The sequence below is a fragment of the Delphinapterus leucas genome, chromosome 16, assembly GCF_059928025.1.
Source record: "Delphinapterus leucas isolate spDelLeu-1000000601 "Yukka" chromosome 16, BTC_Dleu_Yukka2, whole genome shotgun sequence".
Taxonomy (NCBI): Eukaryota; Metazoa; Chordata; class Mammalia; order Artiodactyla; family Monodontidae; genus Delphinapterus; species Delphinapterus leucas.
In genome coordinates this window covers 77,402,624-77,428,431 of record NC_143144.1, presented here as the reverse complement: position 1 = coordinate 77,428,431, position 25,808 = coordinate 77,402,624, and the positions used below count along the sequence as shown (strand labels likewise).

Here is a 25,808-nt window from a genome sequence, read left to right as displayed (position 1 = left end):
GTCTGTTGGCTTTTTTTTCTGACAGCCTTGGTATCATTTTGCTCATGTTAAATATTCCTTTTATTAAAATTTTTTTGGTAAGCCTAACCTAGGTAAGTGCTGTTCTTGAGATATCTACGTTTGCCTTAAAGGTTTGGGTGTTTTTATGTGTCAGAAAATTTAAACATTTATTCATTTGTTCATTCATTGAAAAGATACTCTGAAATGAATGTGTAAAGTCCCATTTTGAGATTGCTCTTAATTGCAGTGGATAAATGAAAGGTCCTGATAAGATTTTTTTTTTTTTTCAGTTAAGGAAGTATCTTATAAATCCCCCACTCATCTTGAATAATAAATTGTTAAAAAATCAAGCACAGTGAGTTATTGTTATTAAGTCAGATCAGACTTATTATTAAAATTTGGCTTTATTGATCAAAGTATTTATTTTATAGCATTGTTTGAATTTTAAACCACAAAGAAGTAATTGGTCTTTAGGTTCAAAAGCAGACAGTCTTAAACAACATGATACATAATGAAACATGGAATATTTTAAATTTGTACATAAGGTGCTACAGTTTTGCTTTGGCTTACGAAAATCAGTAAAATCTTGAAATACTACCTTTGACCACTAATCTCAGAGGTTGTTAGGGACTTTTCTGCTAAAATAACTACACCATGAAGACTTGGCACAGTGAGAACATCCTGGGTATTTTACTCTGTTGCCTTTGTGAGTGCGCGCTCTCCCTCTCTCTCTGGGGGCTGGGTGGTGGTGGTGGTGTTTCTTTCTTAATGTATCAAACAGTCCATTCCTTCTCACTGCGGCGTAGTGTTCCATGGTGTGGATAATAGATGTATACCACGGTTTGTTTGACCATTTGCCTATTGAAGGACATCAGGGTTGTCTCCGATTTAGGACTGTTACCAAAAAAAACTACTCTGAACATTTGTTATACAGGTTTTTGTCTAGACTTCAGTTTTTGTTTCTCTGGGATAAATGCCTAGGAGTATAATTGCTGAGTTGTATGGTAAGTTGTATGTTTTTAAGAAGCTGCCAAACTGTTTTCCATTTAGTTGCTACCAAACTAAATGCCAGGCGTTTCCAAAGTGGCTGCACCATTTTATATTACCACTAACAAAGTCTAAAAGATGCAGTTTCTTCACATTCTTGCCAGCATCTGGTTTTGTTACTATTTTTAAATTTAGCTGTTCTAATAGATGGGTAACGGTATCTCACTGTGGTCTTATTTTGTGTTTCCCTTATGGCTAATGATGTCGAACACCTTTTCATGTGCTTATTTACCATCCAAACATTCCCTTCGGTGAAGTGTATCCTCCTGTCTTCTGTGCGTTTTCTGAATGGATTGTTTGCTTTTACGTTGTTGAGTTACAAGAGTTCTTTATATATTCTAGATACAAGTCCTTACCAACTTGTCTTTTCATCCCTTTAACAGGGTCTTTCACAGAGCAAAAGTTTTAATTTTAATGCGGTCCAGTTTATCACTTTTTTTATGTGTCATGCTTTTGGTGTTAGGTCTAAGAACTCTTCACTAAGCCCTAGGTCTCAAATATCTTCTAAAAGTTTTATATTTTTACATGTAACATTTAAATCTGTGATCCATTTTGAGTTAATTTTTGTATAAGATGTGAAGTATAGGTCAAGATTTAATTTCTTGCCTATGGATATGCAAGTATTCCACCACTATTGAAAAGGTTCTTCCTCCGTTTAATCGATTTTTTTTTAGTCAAAAATTGGTTGGCCATACTTGTGTGGGGCTATTTCTGGATTCTCTGTTCTGTTCTACACATCCATATGTCTACCCTTTGCCAACACTCTACAGTCTTGATTGCTGTAGCTATATAACAGGTCTTAGAGATTGGATAGAGTGATTCTTCTGCAACTTTATTCTTTTTCAGAATGGTTTTAGCTCTTCTAGTTCCTTTGCCTTTCCATATAAATTTTAGAATAATCTTGCCTATATCTATAAAAATACTTGTAGGGATTTTGATAGGAATTTTGTTAAATCTATATATCAGTTTGAGAAGAATTGATATCTTCACTGTAAGTCTTATAATCCATGAAAATGGTTTATCTATCCACTTATTTAGATCATCTCTGATTTCTTTCATGAGCATTTTATAGTTTTCAGCATGCAGGTCCTGTACATACCTATTAAAGAATTAGACTTACACCTAAGTATTTTTTTAAAAGCAGTTATAAGTGGTGTGGTGGTTTTTATTTTAGTTTCCATGTGTTTATTGTTAGTATATTGAAATACAGTTGATCTTTTAAAATTAATTATTTATTTCAATTGTAAAATATACATAGGATAACATTTACCATTTTAGCCATTTTTAAGTGTACAGTTTAATGGCACTTAGTACATTCACATTGTTGCACAACCATCACCCCTTTCATCTCCAGAACTTTTTCATTATCCTATACTGAAACTGTACCCCTTAAACAATAACTCCCCATTCTTCCCTCCCCCAGCTCCTGGCAACCATGATTCTAATTTTGGTCTCTATGAATTTGACTGCCCTTAAGTACCTCGTATGAGGGCTCTCAAACAGTATTTGTCCTTTCTGTGACTGGCTTATTTCACTTAGCATAATGCCTTCAAAGGTTATTCCCCATTGTAGCGTGTGTCCGAATTTCATTCCTTTTTAAGATTGAATAATATTCTTCCATGTGTGTATACCATATTTTGTTTATCCTTTCATCTGTCAATAGATACTTGGGTTGCTTCCACCTTCTGGCAGCTGTGAATAATGCTGCTATGAACATGGGTATACAAGTATCTGTTTAAGTCCCTGATTTCAATCCTTTTGTGTATATATCTATTTCTCTTCTTTGGAGAAATGTCTCTCAAGTCCTTTGCCTGTTTTTAAATCGCAAACTGGGTTTTTTGTTGTTGACTTTTAAGACTTCTCTATGTATTCTGGATATTAGTCCCTTATCAGATATCTGATTTGCATTACAGTATATTTTTGCATGTTGATCTTGTATCCTGTGTCTTTGCTGAACTTACTTACAGCTCTTGTTTCATAGAGTCCTTGAGATTTTCTGCATAGACTCTTACGTCATATGCAAGTAAAAATAGTTTAATTTCTTCTTTTCCAATCTGTATGCCTTTTAGTTCCTTTTCTTGCCTTATTGCATTGGCTGGAATGTCCAGAGCTATTTTGAATAAAAATTGTGAGAGCAGACATCCCTGCCTAATATTAGGGGGGAAAGTATTCATTCTTAATCAAGTTGAGGAAGATCCCCTATATTCCTAGTGTCCTGAGAGTTTTTATCATGCATGGCTGTTGAATTTGTCAGGTGTGTTTTATGCATCAGTTGATGTCATCATGTAATTTTTCTTCTCTGTAGTAGATTATATTGACGGTTTTCGAATACTGAATCAGCCTGGCATCCCTGGGATAAACCCAACTGCTAAGTTCTGTTTGCCAACATTTTGGAAAGGATTTTTGCATGCATATTCATAAGGGATACTAGTATGTAGTTTTCTTTTTTGTATTGCCTTTGTCTGTTTGGGTTCACTCCTTTTTTACTTTCTGAAAGAGATTGATAAAGTTGGTGTTAATTCTTCTTTAATCGTTTGGTAAAGTTCCCCAGTGAAACCATCTGGGTCTGGATATTTCTTTTTCAGTGATTAATTGCAAATTCAATTTCTTCACTAATTATAGGGTTATTTACATTATCTATTCCGTGTTGGGTAAGTTGTGGCAGTTTTGTGTATTTTGAGGTTGTTATCTCAAAGTTTCCTTTCTTGCTAGGCTGTCCCTTTCCTGGTCCTTTGGTTAGATTGAGAAGGCTTTTCATGGTACTTTTATGTTTTTGGTCTGTATGTTGGTGTTTTAAGTTTCCAGCTTTTCCAGTATGCCATCTGGAATAAAAGGGCAATAAGAAAACACAGGGAGCTCACCACCGTGTCCTTCCTCGGGTCTCAGAGACCCTACTGGGCTCTCACCTTCTCTCACCTTTCAGTGTCTTCTTATGTTTTATATATGATGCCAAGGGTTTTCAGTTGTACTTAGTGGGACAATAGGGAAAAGTAGGTCTGTTTCATCTTCCTGCAGGTGGAAGCCCTCTTGTCTTTTATTTAATTTTTAAAAAGTCCAAAGAACGATTTTTTACTAGTTAGGAATTGTTTAAACTATTCACGTTTGTTTTAGCTGTGCGTTTCTGACTGTGTCTTGAAAAATATTAAACATGTTACAGGTAGTTAATGTGTGGTGAATGGATGATTGAGAAAAATCTGTAACTTTATTGCCTGGTAAAAATTGAACCTGATAAAATCTGATCCAAGTTTTATAAAGGGCTTTTTTTTTTATCACTCTACTATTACTTCCTATATTAACTTTCAGAGTGGTTATAGCAACCAGTTTTAGGTTTAAAAATTCAGAAAAGAAAATCAAGTTTTAAAAGAGTAGATCTGTGACAATAAGCACAGTTCTGATAGATGAAACTTTAACCGAAAGTGGGATCCAGCTGCTCACCGCTCAAAAGCCAATAAAGAGGCCAGGTTTGTGGAAAGGAAAGTTTGCTTTACTTTGGATGCTGTCAACAGGGTGTGGGGGAGGGCGAGGGCGAGGGCGGACGCCTGTCCAAAGGCCGACTCCCCCTCCCCCGACAATCAGGGGGCAAGAGCTTCTATAGACAGAGGGAGGGGGCTGCATGCAGAAGCAGCACAGCCAGCTCTGACAGTCATCTTGAAATTGGTCGTCGGTGGTCTGACCAGCGTCATCTCGATTGTTTTAGGTACAGTTAATCTTCAGTTCCAGGGTCGGTTTGTTTCCATTTCTTTGAGGCCAGTTCTTGGAATTGTGGCAGCTTATTATATCGTGGCTACAGTCTGGTCACCGTGTAGTTCACTTCTTCCACCTGGCGGGGGTTTCAGTACCTGTAAGACAGCTCGCAGGATGTGGCTCAGAATGTTATCTGTAGCCCTTGAGGAGGAACTAAAGGTCCTTGACTATGCTTAATGACTAAACTATTATTATTTGGTCTCCTTTGACTGTTTTCCTTTGTTTCTGCAGTTTCTCACTTGTCTGATTAAACTTATTCTTTGGCTAAAATTTTTCCACAGACAAAAGGCAGGCCGAGGACATGGGGAGGCAAGGACCATAGGGTCCTGCTCCATTTTAATACCACTGTGACAGTCCGTTACTCCTGAGGTTTCGATGTTCTTAAATGTACTTTTAAGGGACCATCAATTTCTCTCTCTTTTTCTCATCTATTGTAAATATATTAGCTTTTTAGTCTCCACAGATTCACTTTATCATATAACAAATAAAATTAAATAGAAATCTGCTATCTTCTAATACAAAAATAGTGAATCACAACATTATTGTACTAAGATATAAGATGACAACTGAGGTTCGTTTTCTCTGTGCTTGTTTGCACTATTATTAAGGCACACCTGAGTGTCACTGTCTCCATTCTGAAGCTTTTAATGGGAGCAGAAATGAAAAATGGCCATATGAATGTGGCTGTATAGGATTTTTACTGCTACATCCTTGTGGGTGTTTTGTTTGTTTTTTAAAGTAATCCTCTGTCCTGAGCACTATTTTTGAAGCCAAGTGGCAAGAAATTGTTAATGCACCCTTATATTCATACACTGATTTTTTTAAGGTGTCATCTATGTCTGATTGTATGATGAGGGAATTCTTCATCATTATCTGTAGGCCCCACTTCCAGATACTGATGATCCCACAGTGTATCCTGAGTATCAGAATTTCTTAAAGCTTCCCAAGTGATTCTAATGTGCATCCAAGGTTGAGAACCACTGCACTAGAATTTAGCTTACTGTATTTAATGTGTTTTCTTTGAGAGTCTGCAGTTTCCCCTATTGTTAATATCTTAAATTTTTCTTACTTTTTTTATTAATAGACTTTTTTTTAAAAGCAGTTTTAGGTCTATAGAAAAGTTGAGTCTAAAGTACAGAGTTCCTGTATGCTCTCCAATCCCCCACTCCCAGTTTCCCCTATTATTAACATCTTGCATTAGTATGATACATTGTTATAAATGATAAGCCAACGTTGATCCATTATTATTAACAAAAATGCATAGTTTACGTTAGGGTTCAGTCTTTGTGGTGTACATTTTATGGATTTTGACGAATGTATAACAACATGTGTCTACCATTACGTTATTTTACAGAATTGTTTCATTGCCCTAAAAATCCCCTGTGCTCCCTCATTCATCTATCCCTCCCCTCCCAATCCCTTGGCAACCACTGATCTCTTTACTGTCTCCATGGTTTTGCCTTTTCCAGGTTGTCATATAGTAGTGGAATCATATACAGTCTGTAGCCTTTTCAGATTGCCTTCTTTCACTTAGTAATATGCATTTAAGTTTCCTCCATGTCTTTTCTTTTCTTGATAATTCATTCCTTTCATCACTGAATGATAGTCCATTGTATGGATGTACCACAATTTGTTTATCCATTCACCTACTGAAGGAAATCTTGGCACACATTTGCTTCCACATTTTGCAATTAATGAATAAAGCTGCTATAAACATTAATTTGCAGGTTTTTGTGTAGACATAAGTTTTCAGCTCCTTTGGTCAAATACCAGGAAGCACAATTGCTGGGTTATATGGTATAAGTATGTTTACCCATTCCTTTTTAATGGTTGCATACTATGATGTGTATCATTGATAATAACCCCCCCCCATTGATGGACATTTAAGTTTTAAATTTTTTAATTTAAATTACAAATAATGCTACAACAGAGTTTATACATCTTTTTGCACACATACTGATATTTATGTAGAATGGACTCCTAGAAGTAGGATTGCTCTGATCAAGATAATGTGCATTTGCCCTTAGCCACACATAGTATTATCAAGTCTCCTGAGGAAAAATTTTGGCTGGACCTGAGGGTTTGGAGGTCAGACTTAAAAATGGTAATTGAATCCACGGACATGGGTGAAATTTCTGAGGGAGAAAATGTAGAGCAAGAAGAAAGAACAACCTAGAACAGAACACTAACTCCCAACATTTAACAGTCAAGTAAAGAATTGCCCTGGTGGTTAAGAGAATAACCAGGATAAATGGTGTCAGGAAAGTGGAAGGCAGAGTGGATTTCAAAGAGGAGGAAGTGGTCCTCTGAGTTTATACTTCGCTGAGGGTGGTGAAGACTGCAATGTTTTTTTTCGTGTTCAATGTCAGGGAGACCCTTTGACCTTAGTGAATAGAATGAAGGTGATTGGACCAAGATACACATTGAAATAGCCTGTGGAGTGAGTGGGGAGGTGAGGAAATGGCCGTTAATATAAATGCTCTTTAAAGGAGAGAAAGAGTAAGGTAACTGGAAGAAAAGATAGGGGTCACATAGAGTTTTATTTGTGCCAGATAGCAGAGTCTTCAGCTTTTGTGAAAGTTAGTGGAAAGGAACTAGTAGAGAGAAAGATTCCAGAAAGTTGCAAAAAGCAAAACTTGAATTCGCCACTTGCCAGCAGCTATTTTTGTAGCATTTACACTGTATTAGGTATTATAAAATATCTAATTTATAATTAGATATAATTAGATATATATCATAAATGATCTAGAGGCGATTCGAAGTATACCGGAGGATTGCATTGGTTGTGTGCAAATACTACAACATTTTGTACAAGGAATATGAGCATCCTCGGATTTGGGTACCTGCTGGGGGTCCTGGAACCAATCCCCCATGGATACTGAGGGATGACTCAGTATGCAGATGGAGCTGAGACCAAGAATGAGGAAGAGGACAGGTTTCTGGATTGAGACCTTTGGCAAAGAAAAGTGAATTTGTGTTTGCCCCTATGGTAAATACTGTAATTTCAACTTGTATTTTACGAGGATTTGAAAATTTCCCCAGGAAATTTTCAAAAGTCTTTGCTGCTTGAAGGTACTTTTAGAAGTCTCTAGCTTAATTCCCTTGGAAGGAATCAAAATCAACCCAATGCCAGATTCACTCTTTGGAAATTAGTATTATAGCTAACTTTTGTTGTATTTGGGAATTTGACTTTGTGACCAGCAACATCATTACCATTATGGTAGTACCTTTCATGAGCTATCAAATATGGTGGAATTTAAAGGTACTGATTTAGAAAAAGCTGATTTGTCAAACCAAGTGAACATCATTGATCCTAAAATGAACTGATTCAATGTATTTGATAACTAAAAAAAAATTATTAGCTATTCCTGTACTGACTTACAGTATTACCTTTTGCTTTTCCCTCTTTTCAGAGCTCTACTTAAGATTTTTATTCTTATCTTGATAGCTAAATTTACAGATACTCTGAAGCTGGTAAGGATCTCTAACTTGCCAGAAGAAAAGAAACAATATGAAAATACCTCAGAAGGCTGGAGTGATGAGAATATGTCAGAACAAAATTTAACAGTTGAAAAAAGTACAAATGTAATGCTTGGGTTCCAAACACACACACACACAAATAGGAGGGAAGATGGGACGCTGAAGAACATAGCTTAGCATTTGTTCACTTTTTTATTTGAAATAATTTCAAATTTACAGAAAAATTGTAATACTAATACAAAGAACTTGTTCATATTCTTCAGCCAGACTCCCCAGTTGCTAATGTATTTCCACATTTGCCTTATCATTTCATCCCTTTTGTTCTGTATTTTTTTCTCAACCATTTGAAGGTAAGTTGTAGATATATTGAGCTATTATCCTTAAATATTTCAGTGTGTATTGCCTGAAAACTGGAACACTTTTGTACGTAATCAGAGTACAGCCATCAAAGCCAGGAAGGTAGCACTGATATATTACTACCATCTAATCCACAGACCCTATTCAGATGCCACAGATTTTTCCAGTGATGTCCCTTATGACACAAAACCACACACACATACTTACAAACCTACTTTCCTTTTACCTTCTTTTCTTTCTGATCCAGAGTTCAGGTTGGGATCATGTGTTGCATTTATTGTCATGTCTCTTTAGCCCCCTTTTCCCTGGAACAGTTCCTTAGTGCACCCCAGGTTTTTCATTACCTTGACATTTTTGAAGAATACAGTCCAGTTACTTTGTTGAAAATCCCTTAATTTGTGTTCATCATATGTTGCTTCATAACTAGATTCAGGTTATGTAGTTTTGACAAGAATACCCTAGAAGTGATGCTGAGTTCTTACTGCGACATCTGAGGAGGGGCACACGCTGTCGATTCATCTGACTGCTGGGGACTCACTTCGTAAAGTGAGATATGCAGGTGTCACTGCTGTAAAGTTAATAAGTATTTTGTATATGTTAGTAAGTAAATATTTTGTAGGGAGATACTTTGGGACAATGTAAATACCTTTATCAATTAATTTTTACTTTCATTGATGATTCTTATTTGGATCATTTATTACTGAGATAGCTGGCAAATGATTTTTCTCATTCAGTCATTCCTTCTGCTTTTCTTAGTTGGTATTCTACTACAAGAAAGAGCCATCCCTTCTCCGTTTGCTTGTTTATGTCAGTGTGGACTCATGAAATCCTAACATTTTGGTCAATGTATTATATAATCGATTACTCTCATTATTTGTTTTGAATGCTCAAATTGTCTCAGACTTGGCCAGCAGGGTCCTTTTCAAGGTGACTCCTGTATTCTTTTGATGCATCTCCAACATTTTTTGCGCATTTACTTTCTGGCACAAAGTATCCCAGGCTCATCTTGTACTTTCCCTGACCCAGCTCTGCATTCAGGCACTTCTCCAAGGAGCTCTAGTTCCTTTTTGTGGAGAGTAATATTTAGCAAACAAGATCTGGGCAGTAAGTATGCTCATTGCTACTGGGGTTTCATTGCTTCCAAGCCCTCTCAACAGACAGATCTAGGAAATACACTCACGCACTTATATCTACTTGTGTATTTGTATGCCGATACAGTGTATAAACACCATGGGTTTTCACCTGTACCTCCAATTCTGATCCAACACAGCAGAACTTATTCTAGTCTTCTCCCTTTCTAGCCCTTCTCTGACAGAGAAATCCAGCTCCCATTTTTCTCAGTATATTTATTTATATGATCAGTTCCTTTGTATGTAAATAATCTCTTGACCACACAAGCCAGGAAGGGCTTAGGCGGCTCTGGACTCGAAGACTGCCTCTTTGGCCCCAGCCCCTACACACATCAGCAGCGGCACAAACCAGCTTCCCTTGTCTTTGAGAAACGCTGTAATGGTAAGTTTCACGTGTTTCAATTTACATTTATTATATTGTTACAAGTTTTTAAGTGTAGCCTTTATTAGGGTAAACATTGGTGGTGAAAAAGGAAGTATTTAAGAGTGTATTTAAGGATCAAAACACATAGAGTAGAAATTTGAAAGAATACAACCCTTATTCATCATCAGGAGGGGTTTGCTATTAGCATTTTACTTAGGTAACCAGTAACCAGTATCTAAGTAGAGTCCTCACAGCAGTGAGCTGAGGCAGGAGGTAAAGTTGGTGTGGTTTTTGTACGCTGTAGACTATGAGTCTGGCATTATCCTGTTATCCTCTGGTGACCTTTTTAGAGGGCTTTGATGCCATAATGTCAGAACTAATCTGGAGTTCTTTCTGGTAAGAATCATCTTGATGGATTAGTTTTATATTATGATTTCTGGGAGTCAAGAGGTTTTTTTAATTACCATCATATCACGAGTTTGACAACATTATGTAGTTTTTTCCCTTTAAAAAGATATTTCCACCAGGACAGTAAGGCAAGAAAATGAAATAAAAGGCATCCAGATTGGAAAGGAAGACATAAAACCATCTTTATTTGCAGATGACATGATCTTGTATATAGAGAATCCTAAAGACCGTACTAAAAAACTATCAGAACTAATAAGTGAATTCAGCAAGGTTACTGGATAAAAGATCAACACACAAAACTCAGTTTTATTTCTGTATACTTGCAATAAACCACCTAAAAATGAAATTAAGTAAACAATTTTATTTATAATAACATCAAAAAGAATAGAATTGTTAGGAACAAATTTAGCAGAGCAGTGAAAATTTTATATTCTGTAAAATACAAAACATTGTTGAAAGAAATTACAGAAGACCTAAATAAATGGGGAAAATTCCATGTTCATGGATCAGAAGACTTAATATTAAGTCTTCAAATTGACCTACAGATTAAATGCAATCCCTATTAAAATAGCAGCTGGCTTCTTTGTAGAAATTGATTGTTGACCCTAAAAGTCACATGAAAATTAAAGGAACCCAGGGCTTCCCTGGTGGCGCAGTGGTTGAGAGTCCGCCTGCCGATGCAGGGGACACGGGTTCGTGCCCCGGTCCGGGAAGATCCCACATGCTGTGGAGCGGCTGGGCCCGTGAGCCATGGCCGCTGAGCCTGCGCATCCGGAGTCTGTGCTCCGCCACAGGAGAGGCCACAACAGTGAGAGGCCCGCGTACCGCAAAAAAAAAAAAAAAAAAAAAAATTAAAGGAACTCAGAATAGCCAAAACAATCCTTAAAAAGAAGAATAGAGTTAAAGACTATGTGATTCTGGCATATAGATAGACACATGTATTAGTGGACTAGAATTGGGAGTCCAGCAAGAAACCCATATTATGGTCAATTGATTTTCAAAAATGATACCGAAGACAGTTGAGTGGACGAAAGAATAATCTTTTCAACAAATGGTCCTGGGTCAGCTGGATATCCACGTGCAAAAGAATGAAATTGATTCCGTATTTCACATGATATACAAAAATTAACTCAAAATGGATTGGATCCAAATGTAAGTGCTAAAACCATAAAACCCTTAGGGAACAAAAATAGGAGTAAATCTTCATGACTGTGGATTTGGTGATGGTTCTTAAATATGGCACCAAAAGCACAAGCAACAAAAGAAACAAATAATAAATTCGACTTCATCAAAGTTAAAAACTTGTATACTTCCAAAGACATCATCAACAAAGTAAAAAGGCAGGTCATAGAATGGGAGGGTGTATTTGCAAATCATATATCTGATAAGGATCTAATGCCCAGAATATATAAACAACTCTTATAGCTCAATAAAAAGCCCAGTTTAAAAATGGACAAATGATTTGAATAGAAAGAGGATATATGAATGACCAGTAAGAACATGAAAAGAAACTTAACCATCATTAGCTTTGACCCAGTGCAAATCAAAATCACAGTAAGATGCCACGTCATATCATACCCACTAGGATGGCTGCAATAGGAAAAGCAGATAAAAACAGGTGTTGATGAGGATGTGAAGAAATTGGAACTTTCATACACTGCTGGTAGGAATGTAAAATGGTTCAGCCACTTTGGAAAACGTCTGGCAGTTCTTCAGTAGGTTCAACACAGAGTTATCATAGGACCCAGCAATTTCACTTCTAGGTATATATCCAAGAGAAATGAAAACACACAGAAACTTGTACACAAATGTCCATAACAGCATTATTTATAGTAGTTTAAAAGTAAATAACCCATATGTCCGTCAACTGCTGACTGGATAAATAAAAATTGATACATTAGTTCCCCCTTAAGCCTCAGGGGATATGTTCTAAGACCTCCAGTGGATGCCTGAAACCATGGATGTACTGAACCCTATATACTATGTTTTTTCCTATATACATACCTATGATAAAGTTTAATTTACAAATTAGGCACAGTAAGAGAATATCCGAATTGCCAACATCACTACCCTTGCACTTGGAGCCATTATTGAGTAAAGTAAGGGTTGCTTGAACACAAGCACTGTGATATTATGACAGTTGACTTGATAACCAAGATGGCTACCAAATGACTAACAGGCGGGATACACTGGACAAAGGGGATGATCCGAGGGATGGGATGGGGTGGTGCGAGATTTCATCACACTACTCAAAGGAGTGCACCCTTTAAAACTTATGAATTATTTCTGGAATTTTCCATTTAATATTTTCGGACTGTGGTTGACCACAGGTAATTGAAAGCGAGGAAAGCAAAACTGCGGATGGGACGGGGGGGAACGACTGTGTATCCCTACAATAGTATATGATTTGGCAATAAAAAGGAGTGAAGTGCTGATGCCTGCTGTAATGTGGATGAGCCTCGAAAACATTGTGCTAAATAAATCAGTCACAAAAGATCCCATATTGTCTGATTCTATAGAGAGATTGGTATTGCTTAGGGCTAAGGAAGTTCGGGACACTGGGGAGTGACCGCTAATAGGTATGGGGTTTCTTTCTGGGTTGCTGAAAATGCTCTAAAATTGATTGTTGTGATGGTTACACACCTCTGTGACTACACTAAAAACCATAGATTCGTACACTCTAAATGGGTGAATTGTATGGTGTGAGAATTGTTGCTGTAAAGCTGTTGTTGCATATTCTTTCACAAATAAGCTAAGTTTAGATTTGTTTTCTTAGTTTTCATTTTTACCAAAAACATATTCTGAGTGAAATGACTAGCCAACAGTATTCCTTACAGAACATGAAAATGTGTAATTCTCCCTGAGGGATTTCCAAATCGATTTTTGAGTCTCCCACCAAATGGGCTTGAAGACCTCACTGATTGAGCTCAGTTAATTTCTGTCATAACTGCTGTGTATTCCCTTGCCTTGCCCTTTGCTTTCCCATACTAAAAAGCTTCCTCTCAAATTCTCTCCACCTTCCCCATACACTCCCCCATGGCAATTAAAACATTTGTTAATACCTCTTGTCACTTTACAGTGTTCTAAATCATGTTTGGCTTTGAACTTGCCAGAGTTGAGTTCGGTTTCATAGTTGGGTTCCATCATGTATTTATTTGTTCAAATTTTCAAATTCCATTATATCCCCATTTTGCCCAATGATATTTAGCTCCGTTAATGTTACCGAGTCTACCATTTATACAGCTACCTTTATGAGAAACTGTATGTGTAACAAGTATGTAACTTGTTTTTACGTTTATGTTTTCGTGTTCTTGCAATGCTGTAACAATAAATCATGAAGTTAAGAAAACAGACTGTTTCATCAGTTTCTGGAAAGCCTAGAAGTTACAGAGTCTCTTTAAGAATAACGAATGAGTTAAATCCCCGTAAGAAGGAGAGGTAAAGCTTTGATCTCTAGGTTTTTTCCTTTGAAAGCACCCGTGATGTACAGTTCACCTCCTGTGAATAAAAAGCTGGGGGAAATCAGGCAGTTGCTGCCCACCAGAGTTTTCCTTGAAGATTAAAACATCACAGAGTTGACAGCACATTTGTATCACTAGAGATCAAATGCTCATCTCAGAAAAGGGTTTGCAGGATTGCCTTTGGTTTTTATTATATGAAATTAAATTGTGATATGTTAGAGAAAGGAAAGACGGAAGAAGTTCGTGTTGGCGGACATTTTTAAGACATCTCAAAATGAGCTGGTAGTTTCCCTCAGATGAGATGACAAATGGCCTTTAATCTCACAATGGCTTTATTTTTCTAGTATCTTCAAGGTCCCCTCAAGAAGAGGCCTGTTGTGCTGTATGGGTTTAGCTGTGTAGCTTTTTGTCTACAAATGCTGATAACATGTATCAGGCAAGCAACACACATGATTACAGGAGGGTTTTGTGAGGATATTTGCTTTTTTTTTTTAACTTTAGTAAATAAATCAACTAATTTTCAGTGTTTTAAGTGTCTGGTAGAATTTTTCTTGTTTAGGTTTTAAATTTAAATTTTAATACTAATTATATAGATTCTACTAAGAAGCAGAATCTGCTTTCATTGCAGATGAAATTAATGGTTATAAAACTGCAGACCGCTAATCCCAGAAAACACAATTGTAGTTTGTATAATGATAGTCAGTGGTTTCTGAAGTTGATGCAATACCCATCGAAAGGGTAATTGACTTGATTTTCTGGCCGGAATGTAAGATGTGGCTAGAATGTAATCCAAAAGACGCTGTATTTAAATCTTTAAATGCATCTCATGGAATTGTTGAACTCTGAGAACGTGGATGGACATTTGGGGAGGCAAGGGGGAGAGGGGTCGGAGAGAGGATCGTGTGTGCGGGCCGACATCACTATTTCTGTATTATCTGAGTTCTTAAAAAAGCATTACTTTTATGGTTTAAAAAGATATAAAATAAGAAATGAATGTGCATTTTATTATTGAGTATTCAGTAATTTCATTGATGACTACTTCCTAGAAAATGTTAAGGTTAGTTCAAGTTATTGAAATATCAAGTTTTAAACATTTTACAGTGTATCTTTTCTTTGTTTCTCTTACACTGTGTCTTGTTGATCTGTTTCCTTTTTCAAAAGTACTGGCGGTTTTAGATTGATACTTTGGCACCTTTGGGTAGGCAGAATTCTAAGTTTACATTCCAAATTTGAGCTGCAGTTTCAGTGTTTTTAGGTAGGGAAAGATATGCTTGATTGCTACTTTTTATCTCTATGATGTTTCAGTGCCTTTTTTTTTTTACAGTCAAAGTGTGATAATGGGAAAATATAAGGATTGGGGGCAATTAAGACAACTAATTTGTATTTCAATAAATTTATAAAAAGTTTCAATTAGGTCTCAGTATTTTGGTGAAATGGTGATAGAATGTCAGGATCACAGCATTTGGAATATTAAACAAACAACAGCAGTAACAGCAACTACAGTGCCATGAACTTCCGAAGTATTTGAGCACTGAGACCAAATATATTTGCATGTCCCATGACTTGGATATATTAACATTGAAGGGAATGAGGAGAGGATTTTACAATTCATTATTACCACTTTTTGTGGTAATTACATGTGATGTTAAAAAATCAACAGCTGGTTGATATCTACTTTTTGAGTATATTAAGCATTTGACTACTTTAATCCAGAACAAAGGCCTCAAAAGTATTTGGAGTAAAAAGAACTATTGAACTTGATTGCTTTCTTTGCTATAAGGTTCTCTAAAAATGCTATAAATTAATTTAGAAGTTTTATGAAAATTAGATATATAAGTTAAACAATAGACTCGGCAGCATCACAAGCCAGTGTGTTTCAGTGGTTGAATCTTAAAGCTTTTCCTGTAATCTTAATAAATAGGAATGAAATATATTTTTTGACAAATGAAACAATACAAAATTTCCTACTCTCTAAGAGGAGTGCACTCTCAAATAGTTGATGTGAATTATACATAATGGTGGATTTTTCCTAATCTCCTGTTTTCATTTTTATGTCATACTAGAAAAGAATAAAAATTAGAGGGTGGCATTTCATTCCAGATAAAATAAGATAATGGCATATCAGATCTTAAGTTTTTATTTGTTAGAGTGTTCCATTCATTTGAATTTTAAAGGATGTCTGTCCTAAACTATTTTAGGATAAAGGTTTAAACTGTGAAACATCATTCTGTGTAATTAAATATAGACATGCTTTTAAATGCCATTTTAAAAAGTCAGGGTTTTAGATTTAGCCCGTTTTGTGCAATTTTGCCACTGTCCTTGCTTCTCTCCTTTGCTCTTCTTACTGATCTTTACTAGTTTTCTATTTGTATTAGTTTCTAAGCATAATTGAATCTAACCTTTTCCTACTAGTAGCATTTATAAGCAGGTGATGGAGATTTCTGTGTTGCAATCCATGTGCTTTAAACTGTCTGAAACTGACAGCAGGAACCAGGTCCCTGCCTTTTCCTTTGCTTGTCATTTACCCTGGTAAGGGATGTGGTAACCTAGTAAATGTCAAATATTTAGTTGTTTTAAAGTATGTGCATTTTCTGCTTCAGTTGGGTAAAGTAATTTGTAAGAAACAACACATATTTTGAAGTCCAACCAGGTACACCAAAGCCACTTGAAATATTTACAACAGAGAACATTTAATTCACGGAATTGGTGATAACAGGCAGTGGTATTGCTGAGAGCCAGGAGCACAGAGATGTGACCCAGAGAGTAGCAACAGCAGGAAAGCACTGCCACCCCTGGGCTGAAGAGAAAAGGGGCTCAGGGTCCAGGGAGGGCAACCAATAGAAGCTGGGTAGTTCTAGGCAAAGGGAATAGTTAGAGATAAGTACTGTTAACAGGTTAATGTATGTTTGTCCAGATCTTTTTCTACGCATATACTAGGCTTTTAACACTGAACCTATTTTTTTTTTCACTTAACAATCTATTTTCCTTTGTCTTTTTAATAGCTGTATAACATTTTACTGTATGGATATACCTTAACATGTTTATTAACCAGTTCTCCATTCATGGACATTTATGTTGCTTCCAGTTTTTTAGTATTACAGAGAGTATTGCTGTAAATATCCTTACACGTACATATAAACACTGGTGTGTTTGTTTTTCTAGGACAGTGGTTCTCAGTCCACCTCTTAGGCTTAAGAAAATACTGATGCTCAGGTTCCATTGAGACAAGTTTTTAAATCAGGATCTCTGGGAATAGGATCCAGGCTTTGGTATTTTTTAAAAAACTCTTCAGATGATTCTCATATTTAGTCAGCTGTGGGCTGATTCTGAGAACTGGTCTTGCTGAGTCAATGATTTAAAAAAAAAAAACATTTTAGTAGATGCTGTTAACATTGTTTTCTGTATTAGTTAGGATTAAGAGCAACTGCCAATAATAGAAACCTAAAATAATTTGTCTTAAGGTAGTTTTTTTCTGTTTTATGTAGAATTCTAGACAGAGGCAGTCCAGGGCTGGAATGGCCGTTTTGTTCCACGAAGTTCTCAGGTACCCAGGTTCCTTCTAGCTTTTGTTTTTGCTGAACCGAGAGAAAGCTGCAAGACAGAGGTTAGAGCTCCTACTGTGATATTTGTGCTCTAAGCGGCAGAATGAAGGAAGGGCTGAAAAAGGAAGGAGGCAAAGACCCTGGGCCAGCTGTCCTACAAAACCCTTTACTTGTATCCAGTTGGCCAGAACTTGGTCACAGGACCACACCCGGCTGCAAGGAAGGCTGGGAAACAGTATGCCCTGCTAAAAACCAGGAGTTCTTCTATGTGGAAGAAAGGAGAACCGATAGTGGCCGTCTCCGAGAAAGCTGCATGCATCTGCCCTCCTGCCTGCGCAGCACGAGTGCCCATCGCCCCAACCTGGCCAGTTCAGGTCAGCCCAGACTGCTGAGTCAACAGAAAGCCTCACTGCAGGGACGGAAACTTCACACAGTGAATGTCGGCTCTGGGAGAGGCAAAATAAATTTAAATCAGACTCAGGAAAGATGCTGGAGAGCTGTAAACTTCATCGTGTATGAGAAAATAATAAGGACATTGAAGGCCATTTGAAAAATTGCATACGATTCCTTGTCTCTCTCCCTGATGTTTCAGCTCTCTTTGTGGAGGGAATTTACTGTCTTTCAGCAAGGCATTTGTTATTTATTAACATACTCAAGTTAGTCTTAATACCGCACAGCCTCATTTGAACATACTGCTCAGAGAAGACATCCTAATACATAGTACATAATTTTTATACTTCAGTTAAACATTCTTAAATTAGGAACTGAAAAGTGGTTTGATAGGTGCTGTTTTTAATCCATATTTTTTGTTAATGCAGTGGATGAAGATCGCAGTAAGGAACCTGACCGCCTGCAGGTGTTTTACAAGAAGGCCATAATGCCTTACGGTGTGTATAAGAAGCAGCAGAGAGACCCGAGCGAGGAGGCCGCCGTGCTGCAGTACGCGAGCCTGGTGGGGCAGACGTGCTCCGAGCGGATGCTGCTCTTCAGAAACTGAGTCAGCTCAGTCGCCTCTCTGCCCGGGCACTCCTGCCAGCGTTGTGCTGCTGACGTGTGCCACAGTGCAAGTTCATCACCCGGGGGAAACTCTGTAACCGTCCGCAGATTAGACTTTTTAATTTTGATGGCTATATAGATTTTCTAAAATATTTCGTGGCAGTGTATTTGTGAGAATCTCATGGTTAATATAAAGATTTTTAAAATGTGTTATGACCGAGACTCATAATTGGGGTTTATCATTTCGGAAGTCTGTTTTATGAACAAGAGACGGTAAACTTCTCTTGTTAATATTAAAACAAACTGTTTCCTCAGAGCCATTTAAAACATTAGTTTATGCTGACAGACCTTAGGTGTGGGGAAGAAGTGGGAATTCTGTGTCATCACTTAGAAAATGTCCTCTCAAGGCAACAAAACTGAGCTGTTACTCAGTGTTCAGTGTTACATTACTGCCGAGTGTTATATTATGTAGTTTAATAGAAAACTTGAAAAAAAGGAAATAGTACAAACTTCAAAAAAAGGATGTTTGTTGTGTTAACATCGGATGTCTCTTTACCCAGGACAGTCCTATTCGTGTCTGCTGTCTTGGCACAGTTATTTTTCCTAGAATAATTCTTACTCGTGCTCCCTTTTACTCTCCAAAATATCCCAGTTTGGACAGTAAAATATGTGATTACCGTAGCTATATATTATATTGTCGAAACTGGGATACTTTGCGTTATTTCTCAGATCTAAGAAGTGCAGTTTTTTTTAGAAAGTTGTTGGCTCCTGCCTTGACCTAAGCCCCATCAAAGGTAAATATAGACTAATTTTTATTTCCTTAGAACTCAGGACACTTGTTTTTGGTTATTGATTAAAAATTAGTTTCTATCTGACTACTTTTATAGCTGTGCCACGCATTGCATTTAAGTGAAGTAGGAATCATCTTGACCTCTGTTCCAGGGCAGGAGGCGAAACCACCCGGTTCTTGTCCTTTGATTTGGGGGCCAGAGAGGAGACACTACACTTACTAGTCTGCATCAGAGGCGGGTCCTTCTTTCCCTCTCCCTTCTCTTAGTTGGTCCTTCACTCATTCAGCAGGTGTCCCTTGTCCCCCACCTTCAAGGTGGCAGGCACTGTGCCAGGAGGTGGGAGGGGGGCAGGCGAGTCGAGCTGTGCCGGAGGTGGGGAGGGACAGAGGAGGCTTACTCTCCTGTGCTCTTTCTCAGCTGACCACCACCTGCTGCCACCTGCCTGGCCACTGAGTCCTTTTCATTTCTCATTTTGCCCATATCTTCATTTTCTGTTGATTTATCTTTTAAAAAACCGTGTTATAAAACTTAGTGGCTTGAATCCCACTACCGATTTTTAAACTTTTAAATTCACTGAGTTTAGGTATAAAACATTAGAAAATAATTTCAGCTAGCTAGAGTAAAAGGAAGGATCATAAAACGATGGTTTTAAAAATCAGATGTCTAGAAGTTCAACATCCAAATAAATTGTATTTATTCATTCAGAGAGAGAGAGAGTGTGTGTGTGTGTGTGTGTGTAGCACCTACCATGAGCAGGTACTTAGCTAGCTGGGGATAGAGTAGTGATGGCATGGATTTTGCATTCTCTGGAATTTTGTCCTTCAAAATAGCCTCCCAAGAGCATTTGATAGACTCTTATTTAGAACTGCCTTCAGAATCTGTAGAACATATAAAAAAATATTTCCCTCTAAAGTGAAGATAGCTTAATTTTTTAATGATTTATGAAAATGATACTTTAAGCAGCTAAACATTAAGCAAAGCATAAATAAGAAAGTAAGAATGACCTGAAATCCTACTGAGTTGAAAGAAATTTCAAAACAGGACTTCAGAAGCGTTGTGAGTAATCTCAGTATTATTAAAATAAGTAGGGTGGGTCCATACCTGGTACCCTTGGCGTTGGAGTGTCCAGGTTGATGTCATCAGGTGCGTTACGCCAACTTTCATCTTAGTGTGTAGAATGGAATTCATTAAGATCACAACTTAAGTATCAGGTGAAGAGAAAGCTTGGCTCTTACTTCTTACCACAACTCTGGTGTTTTCCTGCAGAGTTCAGTTTAGGATTCCTTCAGAGGAAAAGGATTAAGCCCCCTATTTGGAACTGTGGTGCTCTCCCTGTGCGTGGCTTTCTAGGTTGGCTCCATTGACGCTCCAGAGAGAGGTGGGGACGAAGGTTCTTCTACTCAGTTGCTATTTTCGTGTGTTGTTTTTCTGAGAGGAGACAGTGTGTTGATCCTCATGAACAAGGTGTCTTCAAAAGACGGTTATTTGTTCTTTTGAGCCCTGCTGAGTGAATGTTGATAGTGGGCTAGAAAAGGACAGTCAAGGAAAGTGACTTGGCTCGGTCAGGTGACAAGCAGCCTAGCTGAGAAATCTGATTTTACATTAACGGCTTTCATCTAAAGAAGGATGCATGAGAACCTTTCAAAGATAGTTTATATCTTTTCAAGGCTGGAAGCTTTGCATTTACAATCTTAGTGCTGCGGTCCCTTTCTGATTAATTAAGGTAAATTTATACCTGCCTCCCTGTCTTGGGAGCAAAAATGTAATAAAGATTCCCCATGCTGTCATCTTTATTTAAATTATTTCAGTTCTGTGAGATTTTTGTTATCTTATTTTTTTTTAAATGTAATCTGAGCACTTTCTTTATATTCTGAAAGATAGAGGCTATTACCAGATGAATATATTATTCATTTGATTAAAATTATTTAGATAAGAAGTTATTACTGTTTACGTTTGCTTTCAGATATTAGCTTATTCTAATTTTTATCCATTTTTCAAAATATCAGTTGTGTATGATTTCTTATGTTTTGGAATTTATTATGTAAATGAATCTTTTCAGATTTCCGGACAGTATATATAGGTTTCACTTGGTAAAGCTTTATATTATTTCAGTAGAATAAAGATGAGAAAGATGATGATCAGCTCCTTAAAACGTATCTACCGTTGCTCACTTTAGAGAAGGAAGTGAAGTGGAAACAATTGGGAAGTGTTTGAATTAGGCTCTAGTTACTCAAATGTGGATTATTTTCCAAAAGAAAACCGGTGACTGTAAGACAAAACACGTTTGGTTTTTGCATGTGATAGTTTTTGCTCTTGTATGTGCTTTTTGAACAGCCCATTTGATAAAGCTTGAATGGAAAAAATAAAACTCCCTGTCTGCAGCGGCTGTTGGTGGTCATTACTTAAAGGCCGACGTGTCCATCTTTCGAATTCTTGGCACATTTCACCTGCAGTGAGTATGCAGGAAGCCGAGGTCGCCACTGGCTACGTGAATGACAGTGTTTAATTTGCAGTAATTGGAATCCCAGATCACTTAGTTACCTAAATCAAAGCATGATGGATTTCTTTCTCAGGAATAAATAAAAGTAAAGTATTACCTTTGGGTAAAAGAATGTCTATTCCCTAATTTTTCACAAGATAAATCAGGGAATAGACATTCTTTTACCCAGAGGGACTCGAAATAATATTTAAGTAGCAAACTCAAGTATGAATTTCTCCTAAAAAGTTTAGTTTTCAGAGAAATTTTCATAAATACCTCACAAAGCAAAGCGTGCTTTCATCCTTCGCAAGAGCCCACAGCATATTTCTAGAATACATTTTAAAGTGTTTTGTCTTTTTACAGTTCAGGGGACCCTGGTGGGTTTATGATAAAATGAATCCTGTTTCCCAAGTGATTTGAACATTACTTATAAATCCCACTGATATTTTTTCCAGAATGGAAATAGCTTTATTATTTTTCTTATTTGAAATGGATAGTGTTCACCAGAAGACATTTAGACAGTATAGAAAAGCATACCAGAGAAAATAAAAGTCACTTACAATCCTGTCACTATTACTACTGTCATTCACATTTTGGTGTGTGTCCTTTCAGACTTTTTTCTACTTACATTTATGTATATGTTTTATTTTGAAATAAATGTGAAATTACGCCATGTATATTGTTTCATAATTTTTTCATCTATTTTTTTGAACATCTTAACTTACTGTGAAAATGAAAATAGATTGGAAGAATAATCATTTAAATGGCTGTATAATATTCCACTGTGTCTATACTCTTTTGAGACAGGAGGTTTAAGACTTTAGTCCCATCTTATGGATGACAGGAGTTGTAATTGATCGGCATTAATTGTTTTTCTCAGTTCTTTGTAACACTTGGCAACATTGTTCTTATTCCTCATTGCCTGATTCCCTTTGCCTTTCACTGGACAATAGGAATTTTCTCCTTACTTGAAGTTTCAGAAAATGTGTGGCTTTTAAAACTTAGTACCCCTCCTCTCATTGTCCCTCAAGTAAATATTTTCTGGGAGACCTACACTATTGTTTTTAGTTTGCACACCTCTAAAATTTCCAGATAGAAAATGTCTTAGTTAAAAGCTTAACGTTATTTAAAACCAATTAAGGGCCTGATTCATTGATTCTTTGTAGAACAGAGGTCTTTAAAATGCGTACCTGGAAAGGGTGGATAACCATACCACTATTTTTAATTTAGCTCAGTTTTTTACGTTTAAAAGCATGTTGGCTGTTTAAGATTTAATTCTAAGTAAAACTGCATTTTTCATATCCAGTTAGTGTCAAGTTGGTGTCTTCATTCCAGTCCTATCCAGAAAATATTTTCCAATTAACTGTTGCAGTTAGACCAAAAATTAAAGTTGCTGAATATGGTTTGCATGCCAAACTTTTATTCTTTTAGACTCCAGAGTAGCTTGCAGATTTGTATAGCTTGGTTTCCTCGTCACATCTCTTCACCTGCAATATGAAGAAGCAATTCCAAATAGAAGTGCTGTTTTTTTTTTTTTAAAACAAAACAAAACAAAAAAACCCTAGCATAGCACATCTTAATGTTATGTGGCACTTGTGATTTTTAATAGTTAATTACCTGTTAATATGACACTCAAAAGTAAATGTTTCAGCCACCTTGGAGGCAGAGAAAGAGATCCCTCACTTGTCTGGCAGGTATAAAGCAGACTGTTAGCAACGACCACAAATATCTTTGTTTCTTTCATCGTTACAATTTTATTGAAGTCAGTATGCAGAAAGTGGTTTTAAAACATTTATTTATCATTTATACGTTGCCAGCTAGAGCGATTTATACCAGAACGGTATAAATGTTGTGCTCCCAACTTGCATGACTCGGCTCTGTGATTTTGGATCACACTTTCCCCTGAACCTTAATTCTTCATGCTTTTGTCAGTCTCTGCCAGGGTCTTAAAATCATTTAACATAGGCCTTTTTTTTTTTTTTTTTTAATTAGCATTAAATGAGAACTCATGAATACTTCATGAAGTCCAATTCATCACTTTGTTAATTCGGTATTCAGTGAGTCTGAATAGCATCTCTCAGCTAATGGAGGTTTTTGATCATGAAACAAGAAAAACAGCATTTTAGGCTTGTGGATTCAGTGCTTAAGGCTCTTGGCTCAGTTGTATGTGGACAGTTGTATGCATTTTTCCAGCTCAGTTTAAAATATTGAGAGATGGCCAGATTGTAAGTTGGAAGCTAACCGTTAACTGATGTTATTTTATTGGCCATTAAAGCAAAGATTGTGTGTGTGTGCGCACGCGCGCGCGCGTGTGTGTGTGTATGTGTATATTTATGTATATATATTGGGTCGGCCAAAAAGTTCGGGTTTTTCCGTAATAACACACAGTGAGAGAGAGTGTAGTTAATTAAAGCATGCTGGTGATAGTATGATTTATTCTCAGTTTTCATTCAAAGGGTCAATTTGATAAAGGGTTTGCATATGTAAGACTGTTGTAGGGACTCCCCTGGTGGTCCGGTGGTTAAGAGTTCGCCTTCCAATGCATGGGGTACGGGTTCGATCCCTGGTCGGGGAGCTAAGATCCCACATGCCTCAGGGCCAAAAAACAAAACATAAAACAGAAGCAATATTGTAACAGATTCAATAAAGACTTAAAAAATGGTCCACATCAAAAAAGTCTTTAAAAAAAAAATAGACTGTCGTAGAAGTCATACAAACTGATAAAGCTGTTCTGTCCAATAACAGCCTGCAGCCACATGTGTCTATTTAATTAATTAAAATTAAAATTTAGTCCCTCAGCCTCACTAGCCACATTTCAAATGCCCAACAGCCACATGTGGCCCCAGCTGTCGTATTAGTTTCCTGGGGCTTCTGTAACAGGTTACCACAACCTGGATGTCTTGAAACAACAAGAATTTATTTTCACGCAGTTTTGTAAGCTAAAGTCCCAAATCAAGGTTTGGCAGGACCATGCTCCCTCTGATGGATCCAGGGAGAATCTTTCCTTGCCCCTTCCAGCAATCCTGGGTGTTTTTGGCTGGCAGCTGCGTCCCAGTTTCTGGTGGTTCTGCTTTCGTGTTCACGTGGTCATCTTCCCTCTGTGTTTGTTTCTCTGTGCCTTCTCATCTTTTAGGACTCAGGCATATTGGATTTAGGGCCCACCCTAACCCAGTACGACCCCATCTTAATACATCTGCAAAGACCCTGACTCCAAATGAGGTCACATGCACAGGCACTGGGGTTAGGACTTCAACATAGCTTTTGGGTGGGAGGACACAATTCAACCCAGAGGAGCTGCCATGTTGGACAGTGCAGATACAGACCCCTTCATCATTGTAGCAAGTTCTATTGGACAGTGCTGCAGTAAGGCGATTTTTAAAACTATGTCATGATTTGATAATTTTTTAAGGTTTCTATATGGCAAAACACCATGGAACTACTACAGCAAAACGTTTGGGGCAACTTATTTTGACACTTTCTGGTTTCTCTTAATTTCCATTGTGCAATCTATTCCATCTTTGATTTACATGCATCTATGCATATGTATGAATTTGTGGTATCTCATCACCCTGGGGCTGTGTCAGTTTCCTAAGTTACCTGCCATGTCATGATTTAAACTATGTACAGAGATAGTGTTTCTTCAAGAACAATTTGAATGGAAGGTTAATTTAGAAATGTGCAGGATTCCTGCTATTTTATTATTTCCATTTTTATATTGCATCTTTCTCATTGTTCTAGTTACATGTTAATTTTGATCAAATAGAAAAAATTTATAAATTTGTCAAAGTCTGAATCTATAGCAATAGAAGAATCTAAATGCATCCCCCAAAAGCAGTCTACCAAAAAATTATGCAGTGACTAACTTTGCAAAAGGAAAGTGGGAAAAATAAATGCTCATCATATCATCTCTCTTATACTGTTTAATCTACAGCTGGTGGTTACCTCACGTGCATAAGTGGACTCAGATTAGATTGATTTACAGCCCTGCTTTTTAAAGATTTTTTATTCC

General features: G+C 37.1%; 1 protein-coding gene across 19 annotated transcripts in view; it reads left to right on the top strand.

Moving 5' to 3' along the window:
• The window catches only part of ATE1 (arginyltransferase 1), a 156,595-nt gene extending 134,889 nt beyond the window's left edge, over positions 1 to 21,706 (top strand). For 18 of the 19 annotated variants that reach the window (XM_022568569.3, XM_089898262.1, XM_089898261.1 and 15 more), the window contains one exon: positions 18,352 to 21,706. In XM_022568569.3, the coding sequence (XP_022424277.2) occupies positions 18,352 to 18,530 (179 nt within the window). In that variant the 3' untranslated portion in view covers positions 18,531 to 21,706. Of the gene's footprint in view, positions 1 to 17,476; positions 17,908 to 18,351 lie in introns of all 19 variants that reach the window. The other variant, XR_002643869.3, reaches the window with a different exon arrangement.
• The last annotated feature ends 4,102 nt before the right edge of the window (positions 21,707 to 25,808 follow it).